Raw genomic sequence first — 23,592 nt, 5'->3', positions numbered from 1 at the left:
TGAAAACGCGCTTGTTGAAAACTCAGAAGTTTTTAGCTTCCTAAAAGAAGCAGGATTTTTAGATAAACTCTAAACTTATACACTGCATCGTCTAAATACACAGGAACACCTCGTAGGGCTTCCCACTTTTGAGAAGACAATCGTGGTTTTTTTAGACCTGGTTGGTATCCTTGAGGCCCTTGCCTAGGCAAGGACTCAGCAAGGCATCCCAATATTTTCAAAGAAGCATACCATGCGTTTGGTGCATGATGGCCTAAGCTACCTATGTACCACAAAAACCAAACCAAACCAAACCAGACCGGTAGCGGCCGCAACCTTCCATCTCCTCTGCTGTCTGACTGCCTCGACCCGCCTGGCTTCTCGAGCGCTCCAATATCGTTCTTCTTCTTCTTCCCGCTCTCTCATGAGCGGCACCGCTGCGCACCACGCACATTTTCGTCCCCTTTTCAGCTCTAAATCCACGTTGCACTAAAGAATGTACTCCACTCGTCGCAGTAGAATAGCTCGAGGCTGACATTGTTCTAAGGGTATTCAAACGAGGAGTTGAGTCATTCTTCTTGTGGAATGGCGTTCTCCCAAAGAAAAACTTCTCGCCACTTCGGGCGTTACGTCCAGAAATTTTGGATGCTCAACACAACGACCCCAGGGCTGGACACCTCAGTGTTTCTCGTACGCTCGCAAGAATGCAGGAGAAGTGCCATACTGGCCACATCTTTCTGCCGGCGTCACTTGTTATGTAAAGACATGCTGGGACTGCCAACGACAAAATACACCGTCTACTAGGCCCGCCGGACTTCTCCCACTGAGCCACCTCACCAGTCGTTCCAGCAAATTGGCATGGACTTATAGGGCTGTTCCCGGTGTCGCATTCCAAGAAGAAATTGATGGTCCTAGCTACCGATTACCTCACCCTCTGTCGAGACAAGGGCCCCTCCTAAAGGCAGTGCCGCCGAGGTAGCAAAGTTCTTCATCGAGTTCTTCGCCCGAATACTTAGAGGCCATTCAAGACTACCTTGCAGATAATACAAATTCTCGATCCCGGATTATAATAACAGGAGATTTCAACCTACCGGGTATAAACTGGGCTGATTTTTCTTATGATGGCAAAGAATCTCGAAGTGCAGATATACTGATTACGACCGCATTCAACTTCTGCTTACAACAACTAGTTTCTGGGGCTACTAGGGTTGACAGTTCATCATCATCCCTCCTTGATTTGGCACTGGTTAGCAGCTCGTTCCAAGGTTGTTCAGCCAATGTAGAAGAAGAAATATCTGATCACAAGTTGCTTGCTGTGTCATGTCCTGTTTCGGGAACACGTTCATTTACTAGACCGTCGGATACTTTCGTGAGAGATTACACTCATGCGGATGATAACGCTATTTTAGAATATTTGGAATCGCGCTTTGATTGTTTTAGCCAAGTTAATAATGTCAATGAAATGTGGTCAAATTTTAGAGAAATGGTTCTCTTTTGCGAGCAAAGATATGTGCCATTAAAAAAGAAACGAGTTAATAGGGAATATACGTGGTTCACGAGAGAAATGATTCATTTGAAATGCAAAATTAAGCATCAGCGCAAGCGTCAGAACACGAGTGATTTTTCAAGCCTTACTTCTAAGCTGCGAGAACTAACGCGATCGGCAAAGGAAAGATTTTTTTCAGATACTCTACCGTCATTCATGAAGAATGAACCCCAAAAATTCTGGCGCTATCTGTCAAAAGATAAACGAGGCATTTCAGAGATCAGGGTCGAGGGAGAAAGTATTGTTGACGCGACTATCATTGCCAACAAATTTAATGTCTTTTTCCAGTTCGTTTTTACACGGACAGCCACGCATGCTCAGTTGCGGTCATATGACTCTGATAGTCTCATGCCAGAAGTGGAAATCACTGAGGATGGAGTCCTTTGCCTTTTACACAAACTAGATGTAAAGAAATCACCTGGTCCGGACGGACTATCTAATACTTTTTTGAGTAGATATGCTGTTTGGGTGGCAAGATATTTACATTGCATTTACACTGCATCGTTAGACGCTGCAGTTATTCCTGATGACTGGCGCTCGGCAAAAATAATTCCGGTGCATAAATCGGGCTCCACTTTGGAAGTTAACAATTACAGGCCTGTTTCCTTAACTAGTACTTGCTGTAAATTATTTGAGCACATTATATTTAAGGCCATGATCACTTAGAAAATAACAAACTACTGTATGCCCAGCAGCATGGATTTAGGTCTGGTTTGTCGACCGTCACCCAACTGGCTGAAATAACTGATGATTTAATTAGAACGCTTAATTTGAAAGGTCAAACCGATGCCATATTTTTGGATTTTTCTAAGGCCTTTGACATCGTACCCTATCAGAATTTAATAACAAAATTACTAGCTATAGGCATTGAGCAGAAGGTTGTAGCATGGATCGCGAGCTACTTGAGTAACAGGAGACAGTGTGTTACCATAAATGGCTGTCTCTCGAAAGAGTTGGCAGTGCATTCGGGAGTTCCGCAGGGCTCAGTCCTCGGACCTCTTCTTTTTTTGGTTTATATTAATGATATTTATTTCTGTGTCGAGCCACCGATCCAGATTAAACTATTTGCGGACGACTGCGTAGTGTACACATTCATAAATAACCAAGAAGACCAAATTAAACTTAATGATGCCTTGCGCTCAATTAACGAATGGTGTATAAGGTGGGGACTAAAAATAAATCGTTCAAAAACAAATTCCGTTACGTTTACCAACAAAACGTTACCCCTTCATTTCACATATTTCATAGGAAATGCTGCAATCACGAGAGCTGATCGGGTTAAATATCTGGGAGTTACACTTACCAGTAACCTCAGTTGGGAAACGCACGTTGAAAATGTGTGTTCGGGTGCACTGAAGAAATTATCCTTTTTGAAAAGAAAACTGCATAACACTCCTCCCACGTTAAAACTAAAAGCGTATAAAGCCCTCGTGCGACCAAAATTGGAGTATGCCAACATTATTTGGAGCCCTTGGCAACAATATTTGATTAAGAAAATAGAAAGGGTCCAAAATTTAGCTCTGCGCTTTATATATTCCGCTTACTCCCGACAACATAGTGTAACTAATCTACGTAATAGGGCAAGCCTACAAATACTAGAACAGCGCAGGATAATATCCAGATTAAAATTCGTCTACCAACTTGATCACGGGGACTTTAAATTATCACGGGAATGATACCTTCAGCAGCCTTCTAAACTTTCAGCTAGGACAAATCACAACAAAACGTTTAGGCAGCCACCTAGCCACATTAATGCCCACAAGTTCGCTCTCTTTCCTCGCGCAATTTTTCATTGGAACGCATTACTTGCGGAAGTAGTGAATGCTGCCTCGACGGCTTCATTCACTCAACAGATAGAAAAGATTAATTTCACCATATAAGTGATGTATGCAGAAAATAGTGTCATTTGAGTGCAAATCATCCGGCTACAAATGTTGAAAATATTCTTAGTTGTGCGCAGTTCTGTTGAACAGCGAGAAAATATATTTGACTTTTCTGTACTTGATAGTATGTATTCTTTCATTTATGCCCTGTACTCCAGTGTATTACTAGTTATTGCTTGAATGTATTGTTTGTATCCTACTCCTGCATGGGCCCGGGTAGGGCCTGCAGTATCTGTAAATAAATAAATAAATAAATAAATAAATAATCGAAAACATCATTCTATGTCGCGGAGTTCCACAGGTTCTCATTACTGACAGATGTACAGCTTTTACGGTGGATCTAACTCAGACAATCCTCAGGTACAGCCTGACAAGTCTCCGCCAGACCACCGCCTACCATCTACACACCAATATACTCGCCGAGTGTCTTAATAAGACCATCGCCGATATACTGGCCATGTAGGTCGACCTCGAGCATTAGATGCGGGATGAAATTCTTTCGTACGTGACCTTCGCATACAATACGGCCGTCCAGGAAACGATGCAGATGACGCCGTACAAGCTGGTCTATGGAAGGAGCCCGGCAACGACGTTCGACGCTGTGCTTCCAAACGTCGCTAACAAAGAGAACCTTAACGTCACCGCCTACCTTCAGCACGCGGAAGAAGCTCGTCAACTCGCCCGCCTATGCATCAAGAATCAGCAGGCGACCGACAGCCGTCGTTACAATCTTCGACGAAGCTTTGTGGAGTACCAGCCCGGGGACCGTTTCTGGGTATGGACCCGATACGCCAACGTGGGCTCAGTGAAAAACTTCTGCAACGGTACTTCAGACCGTACAGAGTAGTTTGCCGTGTCAGCCCACTCGACTACGAGGTTGTTCCGTACGGCATTATGAACTCTCAACGGTGCCGTGCTCGTCTTGAAATTGTCCATATTGTGCACCTCAAGCCATTTCACGTGCTAACCTGAGGACTGTATTTTGATTCATTGCTTTATTTCTTGTACTTATTGTTTATCTTGTTTATTATTGTACTTTAGTCTTTTGTTACAGTATCGGGACTATGTATTTTTCTAAGGGCGCATTGCCACATTTCCTTCTCAAGTTTTATTGTCACCACGTTTCACTGTCAGTAATTCTTAGCACAAACCATGCCTACACTGTATGAGAAGCTTCGGGACTGCAGTAGATAATTTTGTTACGATTATGCCCACGTCGCGAACATTACAGATTATTCTGAAATTTACGTCGCTGCGAGTGATAACGCTAGAATATTCTATGGCAAGTGTATAAATGCCGACACGCTTTGCCACTTGTCAGTTGATTAATGGCCGATGCTTCGCTTGCTGCTATCAGTGCAAGTCTGCTACTGTAATCCGACTTTCCGTTTACCAGGCACAGGTTTGCCCAAATAAACAGTTTGATCTGACCATCCAGTCTCCTGCCTTCAGCCATATCACGACCCGGTGACAATAGCAATAAAGAAGTTATACGTTTTTAACTGCATTTAGCAAAAAAATTTGACCCCGAAAGGGTTAAAGCCTCTCTAGCCATTTACTTTCGATCAAGCTTCCGAGTGGCCAACATAGATCTTGAAATTTTACGACTACCACTATCCTCATCCAACAAGCACAAGAAGTGCAGTTTTAAATCCTGCTATCCGTGATTGCTTCCCAAGTGAGACAAGCCTTCAGTACTTCTTCACTCTCCATGGAAGACGCAAAAAACTCGGCCTCATCAAGGTGAAATGTGACTCTCACTTCGTACAAGTTAAAAACGTCATCTACTAGTTGGCATGCTTCAATCAACAGTCCTTCTGAGACCGTTGGCCAGTACATCACCACCTTACGCAACGTGGCAGACAAGTGCGACTAAGGTGACTTGTGGAATTGCCTTATCTGCTACCACTTCCTACTTGGACTCCATGAAAAGAAGCTCTCTGAATCTCTACAGCTGAATGCTAATCTCACACTCGCCATGGCACTCGCTAAGGCATGACATAAGTAGTCCGTGCACACGCAGCAGCTCCTTCAGGCCTCTAAGGAATGATCTGTTCTAATATCAGAGTACACTGGCCTCGATGCTGTCTCTCACAATCATCATGGTAAAGGCAAGAGCCTCCCGCAATGCTAAAGCATAATGCTAAATCAAGTAATCAATCACTCGGCTACTATGATAAAGAGCCTTATTTTCGTTTCCTGTGCCCATCAAGGTATGAAAAGTGTATGCAGCGCAACACCAGAGCCATTTCGCTCGGGTTTGTTGAAAAGCTCTGGCAAGAGACATCTCAATGTTCGAGCAAGGAACCTCAGTGATGTATCTCGGGACCAAAAAACTGCCAGCTGACGATCAGCATCACTCAAGGCTTGTCGATGTCAATTTGTAACAGCTGTCCACTAATCGCAAAGATCTACACTGGTGTTCAATTTTGTTGTCCCAGCTACCTTTGCTGAATTTTCTTAAGAAGAACAGCTGCCGAGGGAAACCCTCTTAGGACCGAGTGGCAAGGTGCTTTTGGTTGTCGAAGACTTTAACATTATGATCGTGTGTATGTTGCGAAGATCGAACCAAATCCTCTACATTTTGCTGCAGCTAAAACATTTACTCCTTGGATTCCCTGCCTCAAAAGCTTGGAACTCATTGGGTTTCTGTGTGCCACAGGACGTGCTGAGGAACTATATCCCAGTTTTTAACGGTCTAGAACTGCCACTGAGTGCATACATCATTGCGCGCATCCTGCAGTTGTACCATGTTCTGTGACGGTGGCATGGTGCATTGCTGTGCCCTTACGGAAATCAGTCGAACTAGAGATCGTCAGCACGCAACAGCAAAGAGTGATTCATCCCGTAGAAGGCCCTAATGACTGGTGCCCCTAAGAGGTGTTCGAATACGTGTGGACTTGACCCGCCTCAACTCTTTGGTCCTGAGGGAAAGATTTCTCCACCCATCAGTGGAACAGACGCTCACTTTCTTAGGTGAGGTTACCAGTTTCTCAAGACAAGATGCTAATTTTGAGTTTCACCAAATCCGTCTTTCCCTGGCATGTAAAGAGCTCACAACATTCATATGCTCTCTGGATGTTTTTGTTTCTTGAGTCTTCCATTCAGCAGAACATCTGCATAGGAATATTTTCAAAGACGCATGTCGTAAATCCTGGGTGAACTCACAGGAGCTGTTAACCTCATCGACAACATTCTCATCTTTGGCCGCAGTCAAGTCGAGCACAACGGAAAAGTTGTCCCGACTCTCAAGCAGCTTGCTTCCTCTGGAATAATCCTTAACCATTCTAAATGCGCTTTCGGAGTTAAGGAAGTGACATACCTAGGCTGTGTCATAAGTGCGCAAGGTGCACGTATTGTCAAGAAAACATAGGCGTATCGAGTCGGAGTGGACATTAGGCCCTGTTAAGGAAAAAGCCTGCCTCCCAAAACATCAAGAACCTCATCTATTTGAGCCAGTGCTTGGAAAAATACCATGCAGAATATCCTACTACACTCTCAGCAGACGCATTAGCCCACGGACTGGGCACATTACTGCTGTAAGTACAACCTGATGGTAACAACCACCTGGCTGCATTCGCTCAATGTCCCTAATGCCAGCTAGAAAAGGAGACATTGGCTGTGACCTTGGGAGCCGTACAGATAGCTGTGTAGTCTCATGACAAGAAGACATTGGCTCTAACCTTGGGAGCCGATCCGATACGTGTGTAGTCTCATGACAAAGGAGACATTGGCTCTAACCTTGGGAGCCGAACAGGTACCTGTGTAGTAGTCTCATGACAACCTTTCAAACAGATCATCAAGCTTTTGATCCCCCACCTGGGAATGCGTCTCTCAATCTGCTGCCACCATAAATCGCTACTCTTCTTCATGTGCCTCTTGCGCTTCAGCTACTTCATGCAGCACGTCCTAGAAAAAAGCATTGTTTTTGCTGACACTTTCTCGAGAGCACCAACAGCAAGCAATTCGATAGCAGGACTCTCACTTGTTATGAAGGGAACGCCTATGTACAGAGTGCACTCACGTGCCTGGAAACTTCTGCCTTCGATCCAGTGAAGAAAGCTCGAACGGAAGAAGGGATGGTTAGAGAACCACAGTGTCCCGGCCCCCCTCTATTCTTTCTTGCATTACTGAACAAGTTACAAGTTTGCCTGGTGCTGATGACTATTTACTCTACGGAATGCACATGGTGGTTCTGCATTCTCTGAGGAGTGAAATTCTCACTTGCCTACATAAATCACCATGGCATTGAACGTTGCAGAGTAAGGATGAATCAGTCTGTGTGGTGGGTGGCCTTGAATTTCATCGGATATCCAGTGAATCGTTTCTAGCTGTGTAACTTGTGGCAGGAATCAACTGCAGATATGAACTGCTTCTGCCAACAGCTACACCAGAGCTTTGATGGCAGATGGTGGGAATCGGCTCATTTCATCTTCGGAGAAAAGAACTACCTGATGTTCATGGACTATCGCTCATGGTACCTCCTGGTTTCTACTTCCGCAGATGGTCATCAATCATCTCAATAGCTGTATCGCTCGTCATGACATCTCTGTGACAGTGGTGTCAGGCAACGACTTGCAGTTCTCGAGCTCGGCATTTGGAAAATTCGCAAAAGCACACGGCTTCAACCACACTTTAAGCAGTCCTCTTCATCTAAAGGCCGATGGGAAAGCAGAATGTGCTGTTCAAGCAGTGCAGGGGTGTAACAGTTGTGCCGATTTGGTAGAATTTCTGATTGTTGTGCGGAGCTACACCTAAACCGTGAAATTTCGTGAAATTGAGCACACTGCGTCAGAATGCTCAGCCAGCCTTTTTCACAGGTGCGCGCTAATATCGGCGAAAAAGGCAGGCCATGTCGGCCACCTGCAGTTTGCGCTGTCAGTCAAAGCACGCAGACCCTACCAATTATGCCCCGAATATTCTAGGCACCCGCCCTATGCTCGCGAAACATGATCGACCAGATAGAATAAGAAAACTGCACTCCCTTCAGTCTGCCGACTGTACCTGATACCCATGGGCGAGACGACGAAACTTCAAGACAGAAATGCGTTGCTGTATTGCTGTAGCCACTAACGATTCACGGGAAATGTAAATTTTCTAGCCTGAAAACCAGACTATTCTTGTTAGGAACTAGAGCTGGAAGCGTATGCCACATTTTTCTTGTGCGAACAAGCTCGACATGCTGGAAACGCCGGCGTTGCCGGCGACCACCTCAATTGCCATAGCAGTGGCTCATAGTTTTTTTTTTTCTTTTTGTCGCCGACTGGATCGCTCACTGAGCTATTTTTGTCGCTGCCGCCGGCTCCCGCGCAAGCAAACCACCAATGAGCATTGCGCCTGCTTTATCTCATTTATGACCGCCTGCTTTATCTCACTTAATTCCTCTTTACATTTGCGTCGCCTCTTTACCCATGCCGTTTCCTCTCTCCGTCTGCCACGGAAAAAACAAGCCGCGAGCCAGCAGCTAGCAGGCGGGCGCGCACACTCCGACATGTCCACTCTTGCCACGCTTCTCTCGCGGCGCCGCCAATGTGGACAGCACCGCTGGCTGCCGAGCGGAGGCACTAACCGGCGGGACGCCGCCGTGGCATGCTTCCTGCCAGTGTGCTAATGTCGAACCTGCCTTGCAAGTGAGGCGAAGTGGCACCTAACCCCACGATGAAAGGAAAAAATTACGGCATATTCACGGGGTGAATGATGATGAATGGGCGAAGCTCCGGAGGGATTCATCGGTAAACTGTGAATCTTCCGTGTAATTCGCCCAGTCGATCATCATGTAAAGACGTGAGAAACGCTGTGTGTGTATATACACAAATCAACTTTTATTTGTTCTTAAACGATGGATGGCTTGCGATGTCCCTTGCCTCGCGCGCTCGCACATCGGGATTCTGTCTGCGAGCGCGCGCTGCTGCCGCCTTGCGCTCTCTCCGCTGTGCAGCCTTATCCATCCGGCGACTCCGAGCGCGCGCCAACAGCGAACGGATTTTATTACAACGCTCCCCCTAGCGTACGTCGCTGCACTAAATCGAACGATTGCCTTCAACCAGTGACACGCGCCATATGTGACATCATTCCTATTTTATAAGATCTCGCGTCTTTCATCAACTACAAGTACCGCTTTCTAGTTTATAACATCTTGCATCTTTTCATCATCAGCTACAAGTACCACCATCTAGTAAACACTACAAGAACTAAACGAGAGGTGGCTACATACAGGAGACGGTACCGCCATCTAGTGAACACTGCAAGAACTAAACTAGAGGTGGCTACATACAGGGGACGGTACCGCCATCTAGTGAACACTGCAAGAACTAAACTAGAGGTGGCTACATACAGGCTACAGGGGACGCACAGCCCACGCCCTAAGGAGCTTTGCCCCTAAAAAAGAGGGGGCGAGGTAGGAAATGGGGCTGTAAGAAGTGTAGCGGTTGGAAAATTTTTTGTCCTTGGTTCTAACCATGCAAAGAATGCTGCTTAAGCTACCTTCGCTGCAGTAGACTGGGGACGTGCAGAAAAGCATATTGAGATTTAGAAGGGGCTGTTAGCGCAAGTCACAAGACACTGCACCATACATTTTGTTCAGTTACTCATGCATTTTTATGTCGAATAACTCGGAGTGTCATTATAATCACTGACATCTAAATAAATTACTGGCAATCATTTGGAGCAGTGTATGAAATTTCTGCTTCCCTAAAGAACAAACTAAATGGTTGGCCAGTTTTTTGCTTTTTTTTTTCACTCCTACTTTTCGGTTTTACGAATCTCCGTAATTTTTAAGTGGCGAGCATGGCAGATTCATATTTTAATTTGCAGAGTTCGTCAAATGATTTGACAGGCACAGCAAATGCTAATATGTGCTTCATCATTGTTTGCTCGGGGGATGGTTCAAAATACTAATTTTATTGAGGTAGCAGTGCTCATGTTCACATTTCATGATTTAGGTGATGTTGGATGGCTTATGTGCATTTTTTTTTAAATGTAAGCCTTCTTCTTAAGTTGCTTCAAATTTCATGTTTTATGATAAAAAATGAATGTTTTTCCCGTAACCTGCTCCAAATTTGGATTTTAGTGTTCTATAAGTAATATTTTGCTGCCTGAAAAATTGCTCCAAATTGTATTTCGGCTATTGCACCGCTGAGCAGTGAAACATCTGCTCAAGAAAGTAGATGACTGACCTCGCCTTACTGGCCCACAGAGACACACTGGGGCTGACGGGCTTCAGCCCAATTAAATTGCCCACTTGAGCTCCTGTACTGCCCACCCTCCTACTTTCTGGAAACATTGACAACAAGTGACAAAAAAGGACCTTGAAGTGAAACAATGCCAGAGGCGAAATTTTGACTATTGTCATGCAGCCAAAGGTCTACCAGCTGTATCTCAGAAAACCTGTGTCTGGGTGTGAGACCTAAAAGGCCAAAGGGACGTAACCCAGCTAACAAACACTCCTCGCTTCTACTGGGTTTAAAGGGAGCGTGGACATGTCCGTCGCAACCAAAGGCTGCTCAGCCTATTACCGGCTTCACAGAAGAAAATACAATTGCCTCCGGCCTCATTACCTTTATTACCTACATTGCAAGCCCTTGACAGTTACAGTTCTGTTAGCTGCCCTCTACAATATAGCTGCGTCTCAGCGAGGCGACTTGTTGCAAACCAACAACAACAATTCACTGCCCAAGCCAGTCAACAATGCCTCAGCACATTTCCATCAATCACCACTCAGTCTGGCAGCAGAGTCTTTGTGCTTGACTATTACAGGGCAGTCACTCAAGAGGGAGATGTGGCACGGCACCTCGCCTATTGTAACACGCACGGGCCGCATAGTGTAAACAACAAACAGCTCAGTGTGCCCTCCTGGTACATGGATCGGATTGCACTCCAAGGGAATGTGTGTCTGAGTGCCTGCTAAACAAACATCTTTAGTTACCTTCAAGCTCTGTAGAGAGACATTTTCTTTTCTACATCTCGAGCTCACAGCAATAAGCTCGTAATTCGGATTTCATGGGACAAACAAAATTATTCTAATCAACTAAATGGGTGACAGTATATTTTTGAAGTGTCATGGGCTAATAGGGAGACTATTATTGTTAAACTTGCCATTTTGTATGCATTTGTATTTTGTTTATTATGCTGTATAAAAATTACTAATGTACAAAGTGCCACGTTGATATTGCTTTTATGTTCTGTATTACAGTTTTTTTACTATGATGAGCAATCATAGCATCTGTACAGAGTGCCTACCTGTTCTTACTAATGTACAAAGGGCCAAGTTGATGTTGCTTTTATGTTCTGTATTACAGCTTCTTTACTATGATGAGCAATCATAGCATTTGTACAGAGTGCCCATCTGCTATGGTCCCAGTGAAGACTGGCAGTATTGCAAATAAATAAATAAATTTCATTGTAACTCAGAAAAGGTGCTGCAGGGCCCCTTAGAGAGCAGGAATGTGTTTGTGTCGTCACAAGACAGACATACTTCCCTTTGCAGCCAAGGTGTTCTCCTTCTGGACGACATGTGAATCACTTGTGCCTGCTTTTGGAGACATCTTCTCTTCCTTGGTGTTCAATGCTGCTCTGAGCTACCAGCCGGGACTGCCATTCCTCATTGGTGCCGCCCTGCAGCTGTTCCCATTGGCTGCATTAATGTGAGTGTGGCCTCACTGACTTCAATGTAAAGTCTTGCAGCGATGAATGTGCTACTCCAATTGCTACGAACTGCTTCAAAAGAGAAATGTGTCTCCATGCTGCTCCAAACTATAATTTTTGTTAGTAGTAACTGCTCCAAACTTATTCCAAAATGGAGCTGGGAAATTGAAAGTAGTGAACTTCGATTGCGTGACCATCAAGCGAGCCTAAACAAAAACAAAAGCAGGATGTATACTAGCATATTCACGATACTAAATGTACTAACATTGTAGATATATAGATGTTTTACAAGCAGACTATTTTTGTGAACTGTGTGAGATTAGCTTAGCATTACAATCATTACTAACTGATCCTGTCACGACTTTCATCCGTGACTGATTACATTTACCACTTTATCCACTTTGACCTCAATTATATCACAAGAACTGGCATTTCAAATGTTTAGCTCACTTAGCTCATTTTACTTTCAAGATTTTCAAGGCTGGCTGTTTTGGTGAAATATGAAGATAACATACTGTACTTCTACCAGTCATAGACAGCTGCTTTAGCAATACTTACATGTGGCAGCTGCTACTTTTGTGATTTGGTGCTCAGCCTTATCACTAATATATATCCATCACAAGTAAACCTAAGTGCTCATTTCCTTTGTTATACACAGCAACAATGAGAACTAACAGACAATAATGCCATGAAAAGTAGGGAAGATGTTATAGGAAGTAAGTATAACTTAAATGTGAAGAAAGAAAAGTGGGAAAAAAAAGATAAGTTGCCACTGGCAGGATTCGAGCCTACGACCTTCGAATAATGTGCCCGATGCTCTACTACTGAGCTATGGTGGCATTAATGTCTGTTAGTTCTCATTATTACAAGTATTGGCATTTCAAATATTGTTAGCTCATCCTACTTAATGTTCAGGGACTAACCATCTGCTTATTTAATTGTTTAATACTATTTCAAGTGATTATTGTATGTGCAATATGTTTGATAAGTATTCATATTCATAAGAAGCTTAGATGATACTTTAAGCTCTCGGAGTCATTTGGAATATTATGCCATCGGCTCCGAGAACGTCAATAGTTGCTCCAAACTAGCATATTTTCTGCTCCAAAAGCACTTATGGCTGTTCCAAAGCGCTATTTTCTCTGCTCTAGAATCTGCTCCAAAAATCAAAATGTCGCTTCCACCACTCATACCGTTGATCAGCCAAAACAATTAGATAAGCCTGCATCTTGAAGGCCCCGCCCCGCCTCCACTCTGGGGGGTCAGTCCGTCAAAATTCACAGGACACAAGCCAGCAACGCTGAGAACAAGAGCTCCCTTTAGTTTACGACTCTAAAAGCTCAACCAGCATTCCGCACCGGCACAACACAGCACTAGCGCACACAACAGGACCAAAAACCCAGAACAAACAAACCCCATAGACAGGCGGTCAATGAAACATACGGCGCAGAATATAATGGCAGGAAAGCCAGCGCGAAACATAACAGCAGGAAAACTAACTCACACGTAACACGCCTTAGAGTATGAGCCATTGACTCGCCTTAGCAAACGCCCAAACCCGCGTGGCCTCAGCTCTGTAGCACTCGTGGAAGAAAAATCCATCACGCCTAGCGCGACCGGCACCGCATTCGGTCGCTCGCCTGCTACCGAAAAGCTGCTGGGCTCGTCTCATCACCCTCTTTATCTGGCCACCACTTTTCCATCCCCTCCAGCTTTTTCGGATGCTGGCGCTCGTCCCGCGCATGTGCAATGCGCATGAGCTCTCTTCGCCCTCCTCCCATCGATCGTGTGTGCTGCAGATAAGGGCGCATGAGCTCGACACTCTTGAAACTTATTCAGATGTATTTATTTCGCCATACCATGGCTTAAGACGGTGTGTTACTTAACAAACAATGAGAAAAAAGTTCACAGGGCACACGCTTAACATCCAGAAATGCAGCACATCTATACAGCTCAGCGCGTGTCGTATGCATCATTTCATAATCTTCTGTTTTTATAAAAAAAAGTTCAACCAACTGGCCCGACTTGCCATCCTGCTTCATGCTTTGGTGAATTCAGGCAGTTTGTGGTGCTCAGAGGCTTAGAAGATCCCCCTCTCTTGCTGTGAAAGGTGATCAGACAAAAGGGACTTTCTGCTGCTAATAAAGTGAGACACGAACACAATGACATGGGCAGTAACTGATTTCAGTTGGAAGTGCCGCTCATATCAAAATCCGTTGGACGTCAATTGGAAGTGCCATCTACATTGGATCTCTCTTTTGTGTGTGTTTCTTAATTGCAACAGAATGTCCTGCAGTAGGCAATACCAACTAGGCCCAGAAGCGATTCTTCTCAAGTAATTAGAGAAAATTTAGAGGGGGCCTCGCCCCTTTTCCTCTTTCACAAATCAAAACTTAGATGGAAGCAAAAGAGTCTCTCGAAAGAGTACACACCTGTGCTTCTAATGAAATGCTGCATTGAATGAATTTTTTGTTTTTGCTGAAGCAGAAGAAATTCCTGTATGAAATCTGATCCGCTGGGACGAAGAGGGAAAGACATTTTTCAAACATTCCGACAGTTCATGACAATTCAGAATGCAAGCAAAAGGCACCACATGTTAAAAGTAATAAAGGGTTTGCACAGCCCCATGAAATCCTTAAATACCCGTGAACTCCTTGTAACAGGGTGTGTACAGGTCCTTGAAAGTCCTGTAATTTTTTCCCGTCCTTAAAAGTTCTTGAAGCTGAATGCGTTCGGTAAATTTCACAGAGCATACAATGGAGAAATCTCACCGCTGTTGTAAGAATACACTGTGTTGCGAGGCTGTTTTTTTTTTTTTTTTACCATTTAGGATTTGCAAACTGATCCAGGCTCCTCATTGCTATAAGATTAAGATATACATTGGTTTAACTTTATATAAGTGAAATAACGCTACACAGGACATTGAATGTATTTGAGTAACTTCAAGCCTATGCTGAAAAAATCTCGACGGCTTTTGTCAGCTTTCTGTGTTGTGATCTTGAGAAGTTATTGAAACTAGAGGTTTTTTTTTTAATTGCAATATCTATTTATTTATTGTAAGTGCAATGAGATGAGTTTTTTTTGATAATTTTATAGGAGTGAATTGCAATTTTGCTAGCATCATTGAGTTCTTAAACAAACTTGTGACAAGTCCTGGAAAGTCCTTGAATATCCTTGAATTTTCTCCCTTGAAAGCCTGTACGAGCCCTGTTGTAATGCTTGAATATGCTGTGGGATTTGTATCACTGAAAAAGATTAATGATGCATTTTTGTGAGTCACGGTCATTTCAAAGGCTGTTTCTTTTACAAATGACCGTGAAAACAAGCTTTGTTGGCTAAAAGCTATCGGGGAGTTTCAGTTTTAAATCACACAGCCGTTGCAGTGCCTGGCAACTAATAGCGATTGGAGATCGAACCTCATCTAATAAGGTACATAGCTCGGTCGAGTCCCGGTCTCTAAGGCTAGCTGCCACCTATGCACCGTCTCGAACTAAGTCATGTATGCATGTACAGGCGGTGTTTTGTCGCAGATCTCAGAGACATGTGTTAAAGGGTGTGGACTGAGAGGACAGACACTAACTAGGCCAAACATGGTTGACTATTGACCAAAAAAAAAGCTAACAGCTAACCTGAACACTCAATAGAACACAACTAACAGCTAAAACACTACATGAAACACACTACACGACTATCCAAAAATAAACCAACGTGATCATCAGTTATCTCTAAATGTCTGGCCACTTAGGCCTTGCAGTCGGGTTGCAGCCCAAATTGAACACTCTTGCTGGGTTTCGTTCATCACTGTAAGTCCAACGTCCATTCTGTTGGGTCCGTAGTCGATGTAACCGATAATCCTTATGCAATCGTCTCTCCGATGTGGAACAGTCAGTTGGGCTGCCTGTGCCCGGTCGCTGTCAGTGACGTAGCACGGTGTCTTTGTCAGCTAGGATCAGTGCCAATACGGCCCCTCTGCTCTGCATGGTGTTCCGGGGATTGCCACTAGCTGATGTTCGAAGGGGGACTGAGGGCGGTGCATCCAGATCAGCCAAAAGATGCTACAGCACCTTTGAGGGGCCTCTCCGAATCTCGCAGAGGTCAACAGCTATGTAACAGAGTGCCAGTGTTGTGGCCTTCTGAACCGAACTCCTATATCACCCGTTGACAGCATGTAGCTGTCGATACAACCTTCTTCTTCCATAGCCACACAGACAATGTCAGCTCATCGCATTGTCTTCTTGCATTACGGCTCATGTCACACACATCGGACCGTGTGCTACTCCATGCACATGCTTGTGCCTCTTCCACATGCTTCACCTCCCATTTCATCGTCTTCGTCATCTCCTTACTCGTGACATAGGCTTCTTTTTCTTAGTTTTTTTTTTTCGTTAAAAAATTCTTTTGTCCTTTGTTGTAATGCCTGTGCATCTTGTACTGTTGTGATGTCTTCTTGTAAATTGGCAGGCTTTTGCACTTAACACTTCTCCACGTACTTGTCACACACACACACTTAACAAGTCACTTCCCTACATTGTTATTAAGTGAAGGGCCTTATCACTCAATTCACTGCATCATATACAGTTAAGCCTAGTTATAGCGAACCTCCATATAACGAATTCCTCAATACAACGAAATTTTTCTATTCCCCGCTGTGCACATGTATTTGCGACTTCTATGTAACAAAGTAACAGCGGGAGGCAACCTTGATATAAGGAATTTTCCCCACGGGCAATCAAGCGGTTTCGCACCGCATTTTGGTATTTTGGTACGAGTATACATCTTCTGCAGCTTCTACGCGTACTTCGCCACGCGAATGGGGAGGAGGGAGGGGTAGATGCTTGTGCTAGAGTTATTGTATATGCTACCTTTAGGTAGCAGAGTTGCGTCAAGGTACGCCATCTTGGGTTCAAATGTCTTGCGGGAAAGCCACTCACCACCCACGTAGGAGCAGCGCTCGTGCCTATAGCTATGCTTTATTTTTTTTGCTTTCTTTTCTTTCTATTTTTTATAAAGATACGAAACAAACTCAGTTGCTCTGGTCACAGCTGGAAGCCTTAATTTTATGTTTACGTTTTTGGTAAGTAGTAATGAAAAAACGTGCATCAGCTCATTGAACTAGTGGTACACATAAATATTTATAGTAGGCCTCACATTAGCTTCGGCTTCCTTGCATCGTTTTTCCGATTTACATATATAAAATTATTTTTCACTCTTGATCGCTATCAAGCCAGGGATAAAATATTTTCATCGCGTTGGGCTCATTCGTTAATTGTGTGAGTTAACCAGCTAAAGCTTTGCAGTCTTCTACTGAACCGAGCTGGATAGCGATCGAGAGTGGCTCTGGGACGCCTGAGTTAAGCGCACATCTCGTATTATGATTGTATTAAAACCGTGGCTCACGACAATTGATGTGAATCGTCGATCAACAACCCTGTCGTGTCCGACATTCTTTTCGCTTAAGGTTTCAAAGCTGCATTCAAATCACAAACTAGCAAAAACACCTTGCCGATTCAAATACTTCTAGTTTATATTCTTCCTTTTCTTTTTAGTGTTTTAAAACCGCCAGACCAATTAGGACGTATGTAGCTGACACACCCTGGTCAACTCTGCATGTATAACGTATTCACTACTGCATCTGTAGTTATTACAAATTGAGCAAGTTTTGCATTGTCATCAATTAATTAAAAAAAAAGCAAGCGCCTGGGCATCAGCCGAGAAGTGATAAAGGGGCACTTGCCCCCCTCAAGCCACAATAGCACTTGCCCTCACCCAAGCTAGACCAGTGCTCTCGCTTCCCTTAGCAGCAATTCAACAATGGTTTGCACCCCGAAGAGAAAATCGTGCTGACGACAGTGGCCAAGCGTTTATTCCTTCCGATTGAGCACTGATCTTTCTATAGCAACACCCGCTGCACCGGCGTCTAATCGCATGGCCTCTACGTAGTACAATTCAATACAAAATGCATTTGCTGCCGCAATTCTCGTGACCAACAGGCAGCATGGCTACATTACCGAAGAAGTACGGCGAGAATGACAACAGCCATTGTCAAACCCACATTATCTGCCCGGTATCTGCGTAGCGTTGGCTTCTCCGCTGTGCAAATAAACCACCTATGACCACGTGATAGCGCTCGACGAATAGGGGAGCTGAACTCCTGTTGGCGGAGCGAGCGGTGCCCAGAAAACAGTGGCGCAACTCTGCTACTGAAAGTTAGCATATACAGTAACTCTAGCTTGTGCGTGCGTGCTCATTTTCGCTGGGTAGAATCGTGCGCCTTCGACTTTGACCGGAATGATTGCGTTTAGTTGCCAGGCGCACAAAGATCACTTCGCTCACTGGACAGGCGCCGTTTACGAAAAGAGTGCGCTTTTCAAACAACTGGGGCGCTTGTTAGTTTGCACTCCTATCTCTACTTGTGACCACGTTTCGTGTCTGTTTTCGTTTAATCAGTGCTTTAAGTGCCAAACAGTAAACATTGTTTGTTCGCTCTTGTCTTGTGTATGCTGTTCTCGTGCGTCATTTGAGCGTGAACAGTGCACTGCACATTTCGATCTGCCTGCCGTTCCCAGCATTACATTCCGAGTTGTTGCTATCGCATTTACTGCTTCGCCCTTACGGCGAAATTGTGACTTTTCTTAATTTTAGACAACCATGTCGTCACTACCGAGGGGATGTCAGATTAGGCACTGATGGAAACTCTCTGGTACCACGGTGACAACGAATCTTCGGAAGTCGACTCGTCACGCGCTTCCGTCTCGTGCCGTGAGTTCGCAGGCTGGTAGCTTTTGCGATTAGTCGATTAATTCTGGCAACACGACGGTGCATTCAATGCAATGCAATCAGTACAATAGCAAAAAAGTGTAATGTTATAATAAGTAAGGCTGGCAGCCAACTCTTTTGTGTCTGATATCGCAGAACTCCTACAAAATGCTGGTGTGAGCAAATACGGGTGCTCCAGGGAAAAGTGCTCTTTTCACACAGTCCCTTCTTGTTGAAACCGCACAGATACTCCCCAGGATAGCAAGCGTGCCAGCAATCGCGACCGCCTTTTAAGTCCTAGTTTATTATTGCTGCTTGAGCAACACCCCAACCTCCCCGCATTGTTTCATGCTCGTTCAAGGCAGGTGGTTACATTCGAAGGCGGTTCTATCACGCGGGAGATGTTATCTTATGCACTTTCCAGGCGATAGGGATGGGTCGACTCATTTTATTTCTGCTTCAACAGCACTTACGTGCTTTTACCCGCTCGTGAAAGTTGCGATGCGCGGGGCATGTTATCAATTTGGACTTGTTATGGAACATTGCGGCGACGGCAAAAACCTGCCGAGAGTGTCTATATAATTGCTACCTATATTATTGCTACCGCAGTAGTAATGCAATTTTTTTACTGTAAGTTAAGTATTTTGAGTTATCTCAACCCTCAATCACCATAATGTTTAATTTGCCCTCTTAATTTCCAAATTTTTGTACCAAACCTGCATATAACGAAATCCTCTTTATAACGATTTTTTGGGAAATAAATTAATTTTGTTATATTAAGGTTTAACTGTACAGTCGAACCCCACTACAATAAAACTGAAGAGGCACGGAAAAAATTTCGTTGAAGCAATATTTTCGTTGTTGTGAAATCGAAAAATATAGCTGATCTGAAGTAGCAAAACAAAAGAACGTTTATTTTCAAAATTCAAAAAGTGTTCGCTGCTTTTAATTTTATCCCAGCAGCGTCACGATGTGATTCTCACCTATGCATAGCGAGGCCATGGTGAATAGCATGCTGAAACAATGACTACAACCATTTTCGTGAACGAACCAAACAATTGCATTAACACGTTAGCACCAGCAGCTGTCTGCCATCAAAATGCCGAGATGGCAGCAGGGTATCGTGAAGCGGTGACTTTTGTTTTGTTTTATGCCATTCTTATCATCCATCACTCATGGCTAGCTGATTTTGTTGATAATGCGGACAAACAGAAGCTCTGATTAGTTACCACGCAGGCCAAGTATGAACTAAATGTTAAGCATTGGAATCGGAAAAGCCATTGTTCCGAAGATTTACCCAGCAGCTGCGCAAAGGAAACCATGAACTAAGCAACTGAGCTTCAGCTTTGGATTGTTTGCGGCTATACAGTAAACCCAATGTTGAACATTTGATGCATTTTCAGAATCTGAAAATACGTCGACGAAGTCTAAGACACGCGTTGGCACCACCAGAAGTCACCGCTGTTCAACAAGCATGGGCACCGCCATCGCTATCGAGCAATGGCGGCGCCCATGCTTGCTCAACAGCGGTGGTTTTCGGTGGTGCCAATGCATGTTTCAGACTTTGTCCGCAAATTCAGGTTTTGAAAATGCATCAAAATGTTAAAGATTAGGTTTACTGTATAGCAATAAATATCTGAGCCTGGAATCGCATCGTGAAATTTTCCTGAAGCGAGATGTCAGAAGAAAACGTGTTTGTTGTGGCGACAATATTTATGCATTGACTCCTATGGACAGCTGACAGGGAACCGTGAATTTTTCGTTGTAGCGGGGATTTTGTCGAAGCGTTGTTCATTGTAGCGGGGTTCGAATGTACATTAATACATCATTGTGCATGGTACAATCCTCTTTTTGACCTTTTAATTTTTTAAATATATCAGTTTTGTTCCTTAATCTTTCTAACGACTGCTCTGTATTCTTTAGAAGGACTACAAGAATATCAGCTGCAATTTTTCAACAATGGTTTTGCACACCAAAATAACCACAACTTCTACACGTCACTCTTTGCTCAAGATACTTTCATAGTCATTATCCTCTGTTTGTTAACTCCTAACACTTTTCTTGTACTACCACTTTCACAAAAATAGTATATCGCTCTAATTATAACTCTTTCTCCTTCACTAAAATATTTTTTGGACCCTTAGGCTGCTACTACTTAACGACTTCACACAAAAGCCTGTGCTTTTTCACTCTCTGCGTCTATTTCACATTTCTACTTTCTTTGTATACACGTTACTAAAGCTTGCACTACTCTGTTCAACCTCGATTACAGGCGGCGACTGTTTATTCAAATGTTGGAAATTCGGACATGCTCATTTATTTAAATGTAATCGCGGCCTCGCCACTCACCTCACTTACCTTAATGTAAACTTTGGACCTATTTGACAGTATTAATGTGGTCGGTTGTTGATCAGCCTGTATGTAATCCTGCTTGATCCTTTCGTTGATTGAATCCTAATGTTGTATTGAAGAAGGCATATGATTCAGTATAGATATTCGCAGCCATGCAGGCACTGCGGATTTAAGGTGTTGACGAAGCATATACAAACATTCTGGAAGAAATCTACAAAGGATCAACTGCCACCATAGTGCTCGATAAGGAAAGCAACAGAATACCAATCAAGAAGGATGCAAGACAAGGGGATACAATCTCTCTTGTGCTATTTGCTGCGTGCTTTCAGGAGGTTTTCACAGTCATAGAATGGGAAGAGTTAGGGATAAAAGTTAATGGAGAGTACCTTGGTAACCTGTGCTTCGCAGATAACATTGCAATCAATGCTCAGTAACTCAGGGGACGAGTTGCAATTCATGATTATAAAATTAGACAAGGAAAACAGAAAAGTAAGTCTGGAAATTACTCTGCAGAAAACAGAAGTAATGAACAACAACTTCGGAAGAGAACAGCGCTTCGGGATAGGTAATAGTGCACTTGAAGATGTAATAGAGTATGTCAACTCTTAGGACAGGTAAAAACCACGGAACTGAACCACGAGATTGAAGTAACTAGAAGAATAAGAATTGGGTGGATCACATTCGGCAAGCATTCTGAAATCGTTAATGCCAGTCTACGACTAACCTTCAAGAGGAAGGTGTATAACAGCTGCATCTTGCCAGTAATTACCTGCGGATCAGGAACCTGGAGGCTTATAAATAGGGTTCAGCTTAAGTTGAGGACGACACAGCGAGCAATGGAAAGAAAAATGGTAGGTGTAACCTTAAGCGACAAGAAGAGAGCAGAGTGGATTAGGGAACAAACGAGGGTTAAGGATATTATAGTTGAAATCAAAAAGAAGAAATGGACATGGGCCGGGCATGTAGCGCGTGGACAGGATAGCTGCTGGTCATTAAGGGTAACTAACTGGATTCTCAAAGAAGGCAAGTGGGTTAGGGAAAGACAGAAGGTTAGGTGGGCTGATGAGATTAAGAAGTTTGTGGTTATAAATTGGCCGCAGCAAGCACAGGACCGAGTTGAGTGGCGGAACATGGGAGAGGCCTTTGTCCTGCAGTGGACATAGTCAGGCTGATGATAATGATGATGAATACAATCTCGTGTTGCGGCAAAGCTGCCTTTCAGGCTCTGTCACATTAGTTGGGTTTTTACAGAAGTTAAAAGACTAGAAGGGGAGGTTAAACAAATAGCATTTTTGCTATTCTAGTGAGAATTATCGTCGGCAATGCTTCGGTTGCATCATATCATGTAGTGACATAATTGCTTCATTCTTGATAAGGCAACTATGAAGCACCACACTACCAGTGCTGTGTCAACCTTTCATGCTGCTCATAGGAATCCTCTTCAACTTCTTTTCTGTTCTGCAATTTCTCTTCAAAGTATTCGAGAAATACTCTAGAAGTATTTCAGAATTATGCAAAAAATATTCCATTCACACTCACACTTCACTATTTTAGTTTGATTTGCACCTACAATTTTGCTATTCCCAGAGCGTAGCATTTACAGTTTGGCTGCACATTGCAATGTGCTCTGCTTCATAAATGTGAAGGACAGTTCTGGTTCTGTGCTAAGGACAGTTTTGGTAGGTGCTACCGTACGTCACTTTCGCCTACAATACTGCCGTCCAGGAAACTACGCGATTCACGCCTTTCCATCTTGTCTATGGACTTGAAGTCCAGACCATGCTAGATGCGATGCTTCCGCACAATTGCGACGCTTTGATCACGCCTGACGCTTTGCAGCTTACCCAGTACGCCGGAAAAGCACACCAGTTAGCACTCCTACACATTACGCACCAGCAGAGTATTGACGCATGCCACTACAACGCTCGCCATCGACAAGTTGACTACCATCCAGGTGATCAAGTTTGGGTGTGGACTCTAGTCCGACCCCAGGGATTGTCAGAAAAACTGCTCAGTCGCTACTTTGGACCGTACAAAGTGTTGCGACACGTGAGCGATGTGAACTACGTTGTAGTCTCTGATGGGGCCTTCTTGCCACGGCATCGAAGGCACCCCTCGGAGATTGTGCACGTAGTGCGACTGAAGCCGTACTTCACGTGGTAGTGCGACTGCGCATAAATCTTATTGTTCTGTTTTTGTCTATGTGTGTATTGTCTGCTGGTTTGCCCCGCCTTTTCTTTGCACTTTAGAGCATCGGAGCAATGCCTTTTTTTTTTTCGAAGGCACCCCTTGGAGATTGTGCACATAGTGCGACTGAAGCCGTACTTCACGTGGTAGTGCGACTGCGCATGAATCTTATTGTTCTGTTTTTGTCTATGTGCGTATTGTCTGCTGGTTTGCCCCGCCTTTTCTTTGCACTTCTTTGTTTCTTTG

At 44.0% G+C, this 23,592-nt stretch overlaps 1 protein-coding gene across 3 annotated transcripts in view; it reads left to right on the top strand.

Annotated features, from left to right (window-relative positions):
• Window positions 1-23,592, top strand: part of LOC119181521 (proton-coupled folate transporter-like) — a 194,724-nt gene that overhangs the window by 147,706 nt on the left and 23,426 nt on the right. For all 3 annotated transcript variants that reach the window (XR_012888676.1, XM_075882974.1, XM_075882973.1), the window contains exon 7: window positions 11,894-12,050. Coding sequence is in view for 2 of the 3 variants with exons in the window: in XM_075882974.1 (XP_075739089.1) it covers window positions 11,894-12,050 (157 nt within the window). In the remaining variant the exon portion in view is untranslated. The remainder of the gene's footprint in view (window positions 1-11,893; window positions 12,051-23,592) is intronic.

Source organism: Rhipicephalus microplus, unplaced genomic scaffold (genome assembly GCF_043290135.1).
Source record: "Rhipicephalus microplus isolate Deutch F79 unplaced genomic scaffold, USDA_Rmic scaffold_14, whole genome shotgun sequence".
Classification (NCBI taxonomy): Eukaryota; Metazoa; Arthropoda; class Arachnida; order Ixodida; family Ixodidae; genus Rhipicephalus; species Rhipicephalus microplus.
Note: the sequence above shows the minus strand (reverse complement) of the source record. Positions and strands in the feature narration are given on the sequence as shown.